Source organism: Berghia stephanieae, chromosome 13 (assembly GCF_034508935.2).
Source record: "Berghia stephanieae isolate SIO BIC M18660-M18661 chromosome 13, UCSD_Bste_1.3, whole genome shotgun sequence".
Lineage (NCBI taxonomy): Eukaryota > Metazoa > Mollusca > Gastropoda > Nudibranchia > Aeolidiidae > Berghia > Berghia stephanieae.
In genome coordinates this window covers 20,509,834-20,516,193 of record NC_088372.1, presented here as the reverse complement: position 1 = coordinate 20,516,193, position 6,360 = coordinate 20,509,834, and the positions used below count along the sequence as shown (strand labels likewise).

The following is a 6,360-nucleotide window of genomic DNA, read 5'->3' as shown; positions in this document are numbered from 1 at the left end:
TTGAGACGAGGGGTCACATATGTAAACACGCTGATTTGTTTATGAAAGTTGTAAACATACCCATGAGTCAATGCTGAGCAAAATGACCAATTAATTGTGACGTTGGATATTTCTCAAACTGTGAACACTTATAACTATGTGGGTCATTTTGAGCACATATTCCAATGTGACCAATGACCTCGAGCACATGGAAAGGTAATATAGATTGCTCCCATTCTATAGATATAATGAAGATGACGTCACTCGGGTCTTTGTTATTGTTTTTTGCCATCCGCGTTTATGAGTAATGCTCACTAAACTGTATTAACCTGACTATAAACGTTCATGGATACACACAGTTTTGTGTGTTGGTCCGTTATAATTCCGGATGGCAATGTTATGAGCTTCTTAGCCAAGCGCATACTATCTATAGATAGTATGCGCTTGGCTTAGAATCCCACAACATTTCCATCCGGAATTATAACGGACCAACACACAAAACTGTGGGTATCCATGAACGTTTATAGTCAGGTTAATACAGTTTAGTGAGCATTACTCATAAACGCGGATGGCAAAAAACAATAACAAAGACCTGAGTGACGTCATCTTCGTTCTATCTATTGAATATTTGAATATTATATACCAATGAAAAGCATGACATCAACAAAATTCATCTGTCTCTTTGTTTAAATACATAAATAATTTGAATAAATTTTCATCAAGCACTGAAAGTGAACGTGTGAATCTAAACGCATTGACGTGTAGACGTCTACTTATTTTCAGGTCTTATAACCAAATTTGTTTGTGGGTCCATTTCTTGAACAGATAAAATCTCAAATGAAAGCAAAATATTGTCAATAGTCTGATGTCACGTCCGCCCAGCAACCAGCACCTTGGTTTTAAACAAAGAAAATCGATATATTTTATTCTTCATGCTGCCTAGAACTTTTTCACATGTCATGTGATCAGAATTTATAAAAGTCAAAACATGATCAGATTTATAATGTTTTTCTCCTCTGGGTACACTTTTATGCTCGTCGGAGAATTATTTTATAAGGGCGGTAATTGAGAAAATGGCGTCCGCCATTGTTCCGATAATCTAGAACCAGTGTCTATGCGTTATTACGAGGGAAGTGATGTCACGACTGTTGAACCCTATTACACCAATATCAAAACAAGTCCATAATACTCTTCAACAGTCGTGACGTCACTTTCCTCGTAATGACGCATGGTAACTTAGTAACTGGCTCTAAACTATTGGAACAATGGCGGGCGCCCTTATGAAATATTTCTCCGACGAGCATAAACGCGTATCCAGAGGAAAAAAAACCCATTATAAATCTGATCATGTTTTGACTTTTACACATTTTGATCACAAGACATATTATGAAAAGTTCTAGCCAGCATGAAGAATAAAAAGTAACAAATATCTTTGTTTAGAACCACGATGGCCACCGTTGCTGGGCAACGGGACATCATACTATTGAATCCAATTGCGTCTGGTGGTGAGACCTGCAAAGATGTGAATAGAATGACACATGAATTTGGTTTTCATTACTTTTGTTCACACAAATATCTTGACAAAACATTGTCCAGGATCAATAATATACGACAATGACGTATAACTGTGTAGATATTTATGAATACAGGACGTGACGAATTTGTACATATTTACAAAGTTCTGAGTTCAATCGTAGCCATCGTTAACTTATAGATAGTATGCGCTTGTCTAAGAAGCTCATAACATTGCCATCCGGAAGAAAACGGACCAACACACAAAACTATGTGTATCCATGAACGTTAAAAGTCAGGTTAATACAGTTCAGTGAGCATTACTCATCATTGCGGATGGCAAAAAAACAATAACAAAGACCTGAGTGACGTCATCTTCGAACTATCTATAGTACCTGGTCGTTAACAGCGTTGTCTTTGTCCGGAAAATTGTAATATCGCCTAACAGGCGTCATGCTCCGTCCTACATGTTAAATGTTGCTATTGACCAGGGGCCCCTTGTAAAGTGCTTTGAGCACATTTAGTGGATATTGCGCTATATAAAGCTCAGTATTTTTTTTTTGATGCTGTGTGCGTAGATAATTTACTCACAACATTCCATCAAGTACTAACACACAAAACTGTGTGTAACGCGGTGACCGTTTATAGTCTGATCAATAAAATCTACTGAGATTTTTTATAAAATTAGTATTATGTGCAGAGTTTCAGCAAGTTTAAAATGTAAAACACTACAAACTGTGGAGTGGTCCTCGACAATATTGGAGGTTTCCACAAGACGAAGAAGAAGAAGAAGAAGAAGAAGAAGAAGAAGAAGAAGAAGAAGAAGAAGAAGAGAACTATTCATAAACATCTTTAGTTTACAATGGCTACGGTTCAACTCCCAATAACTGTCGCAATAGTTTTTTTTTCTCTAATGACTTCGAATACTTCTTTCCTCACTTCATATCTTGTAATTATTTTCATATAATTTACAAACACACCACATTGAATGTAAGTACTTATACATATATATACAAACACACCACACTGAATGTATCCATATTTATAAACACAGCGCATTGAATGTGTTTATACCTACAAACACACCACATTGAATACATATTACTTATTTACAAACACAAAATATCAAATGTGCACATATGCACAAGCACAGCACATTAATCAAGGATTACATACAGTTTACAAGTACGCCCACACTTTTTTATCACATGCGTCCAGTCCAGACTGTGAGGATTTTTAATAAATTTTTGAAACAAGTGAATTAAACATTTCTGGCGTCCTTCGGAGCAAATGGACCCAAAGAGCCGGAGTTTATTTAATGAAACAGTGAGCAATTTCCTTTTTTATGTATAAATTATATCTATAGAGTATTTAATTAATGTGCAAATTATTATTTTTTAAATTGTCCTACACATTAGTATTACATTTGTCCTTTGACTCTTTGTAGTCTAAATAGCTTTGAGTATTTTATTTAGTGGATATTGTTCTATATGAACCAAAGTCCAAAACTCTAAGCTACTGGTTTTATAGTGACCATCCTCAGCCACCCATTAAAATTCCACTTACAGGCGCCACTTTAATTACTACTATTAGGTATACTGAGTTGCTCACATGGAGTTTAAGTTATATTTATCCAATGGAAATTTTTAAAAAATCTATATAAGACCAGAAAATACGGCTTGTTTTCAATAATTTTATCGATTTGCAATCGAGATACAGACGTTCGGCCATCTTTGAGAGTTTTGCTGTAGTTTTATTAGATTTCACAGATTTAATCTTTATCACGCAAAATCAGCCACATTGACGATTAAAAGTAGCTGAAATATTATTAGTATTTAACCCCCGTTATGGCCACTAGAAAGCATTAGAACAGCTTCGGAATTCTTGGTTAGTTTTCCTCCAGATATTCCACCAAATGACAAAATCTCAAAAAAGGAATGTAATCATATATATTATAGGCTCTTATCTTTGTTTTAACCTTTCCATTTATTTAATTATTTTTACACGAATTCTATCTTATATTTTTATATTCTAATTTGAAACATTTACTAATAGGTATGCGTTTTAAAGAATCTCTTGCGGATATTATCTTTATTAATGGTTAATCTATACTTCCCCATCGAAATGTCTTAACTGTCAAAAAATGTAGAACATTGAATTAGTGGAGTATATATATTTCAATTTTGAATCTATTAAATACTTATGTATCATATATCTACGCATATTTGATATTATAATGTAAATTATTGTTTAATATCTATGCAATATGTATAACCCATGATATTTGATATATGATCGCGGTTCTTCCCTGAGTGGCGCCTGTATATGGAAATTCTTCCGACGTGTGGACAAACAGAAAAAAATGTCTCAAGCAAGTGTATAATGTATTAACTCCCCCTTTACCAACTATTGGAAAATCGTCACATTCGTTACGATACAACCAACATTATTCTTATTCAAATTTCTTTTGTACAACATAAAATTTAATGAAAATGAACAGTGTGCTGTAGAGCATGTTTTGCTAAAGAAATTCTGTATCGCAAGAACTTACTGCTATTGTGTTTGAGTGATAAAAAATTATTTTTGTGTTAGTTGGGTGTGAAGTTTTGGGGAAAATACTGAAAATGGCTGTTAAGGAGAGAGTTAATCGAAACGATATTTTAAATAATCGTTTTCTGGTTAAAATGAAACAGATGGAGTCAAACTTAGCATATTCACGTGTGAGGAGTCGGTGGGTTAATTTCTAAGCCACCTCGCTGATAGTTTGAATCGGCCTGTTCTAAGGAAAATCCAAATCCAATCAGACTGTAAGGCCACTGAGTACAATATCCAGTGGACATAAAGAGAAACCAACAGTTATTTAGAAGGATTCGAGTTGGGAGACTTAGCTAATCCAGTTAAACCCTGAATGCTAGAAGTATCGATTTCGGCGGTATTACAACGGTCTTTAGCACTATTATTTGACGATATTTCAGTCAGGTAATCGTCGCCACAATACCCGCCCCCGTCAGTAGACGATACGTCCTCAGAGTGATTGCCGCCACAAAGGCGTTTCCTATTGGAGTTATGGGACTTTGATTTGATGAACGAGTTCATCTCAAGCTGGGCGTCACTCGAATTAGTCGCGGTGGAACTTTCGATATTCATTTCCACGAAATCGAATTGAGTTACTTTGGAGCTCGTCGAGTACCCTTTTTTATCGACGGTGACGAGAATAGCTCCGTGTTTATTTATCGGGTTGCCATGGTGGTAGAGAATCTGATCTCTTCCATTGCTGGTGCAGGTGGTCGGGTCATTGTGGTTGGTATGGTTGTAGTGTGGATTGTGATAGTTCTGGTTGTAAGACCGCACATGCTGGTTGCTGTAGTAGTAACGATCATTCGAACCGGTGTCCTTGTAGCAACAAAATGTCTTCCGAATAAAGGGATGAACTGGTAAGCGTCTGGAAGTGAAATAGAATGATTAGAAACATTAGTAATTAATTCTGTTCCTTATCTTTCAATACCTCCTCTCTCTCTCTCTCTCTCTCTCTCTCTCTCTCTCTCTCTTTCTCTATCTCGCTCTCTGTCTCTCCCTCGTTCACTCTATCTCTTTCTTTTCAATATCCACTAAACGTGTTCAAAGCATTTCATAAGGGGTCCCCAGCCAACAGCAACGTTTAACAGGCAGGACCTGTTAGGCAATTTCACAATTTTATTTTCCGACAGACGCAACGTTGATAATGGCTAGGTACTAATTTTACACATGAGAACGGTGAGAGAATGTGATTAAATAGCTTTTTTAAAATTAAGAACCTAACTATGCGTCTCTCAGAGCCGGTCTCGAATTCTGAACTTTTCGAACCGAAAGCGAGTGTCATACACATCGCCGCCTCACAAACAAACCCATTCTGATTTGAATGAAAGAGGAGCTGTGTGAATCCATAAGCGCCTGACCAGTTAATCACATCAGCTATATAATTATCTTAACATTTTTTGTCACCACCGACCCCGGTTCAAGGGGCTTCCCATTATCACCCCTCATCCGCCCACCACTCATCGACTGATACTATATAAAAAGTGTAGCCTTTCAGCAACGGCGAGCAGTGTGGGTCTAAACAAAGAAAATCGGTACTTTTTATTCTTCATGCTGGCTAGAACTTTTCATATGTCATTTGATCAGAATGTATAAAATTCAAAACATGATCATATTATTTATAATGTTTTCTCATCTGGATACACTTTTATGCTCGTCGGAGAAATATTTCATAAAGACGTCCGCCATTGTTAAGTTACTATTCGTCATTACGAAGGAAGTGACGTCATGACTGATGAAGCCAATTGGGCCCATGGAATAATGCCTAAAGGAGTCAATAAAATGTATAGTATAATGAAGTGAATAAAAATGACTTTTATAAAAGATACAAAACAACGCAAACGTCGTTTACGCCGAAACGTCGTTTACTTTGATTTGTATCTTTTATAAAAGTCATTTTAGGTCCATGGAGCCCAGCCTGAGTTTATCCTGGATTCTATAGCTTATAACCGATAATAGATATGGTTTTCTATCCTTTAAATAGGATGTTAGTAAATTTTCCGTCAGATCTAACAGATCCGGCTACCCAATCACTGCTGTATGAACAGGTGACGGAGGGGGGGGGGGGGGGGAGGTGTCAGAAATAAATCCCCACTGCACCCACGATTATCTTGGTTCCCATTGGGTGTGAATCGAGTGCTCTACCAACTGAGAGATCCTCTAATCTAAAACATAAGACGTAAAACAAAAACAAAAATAAAAATCGGCTAAAAAAGAACCCAACAACACCAAGAAAGACAAAAACAAAACTAAATAAAGAAAAAAATATCTAAAAATACAACAAACAAGGAAAGA

General features: G+C 36.3%; 1 protein-coding gene across 1 annotated transcript in view; it reads right to left on the bottom strand.

Moving 5' to 3' along the window:
- Positions 1-4,082: 4,082 nt before the first annotated feature.
- Positions 4,083-6,360, bottom strand: part of LOC144958867 (cardioacceleratory peptide receptor-like) — a 198,337-nt gene continuing 196,059 nt past the window's right edge. The window contains exon 9 of the mRNA XM_078891122.1: positions 4,083-4,933. Coding sequence (XP_078747248.1) covers positions 4,348-4,933 — 586 coding nt within the window. The 3' untranslated portion in view covers positions 4,083-4,347. The remainder of the gene's footprint in view (positions 4,934-6,360) is intronic.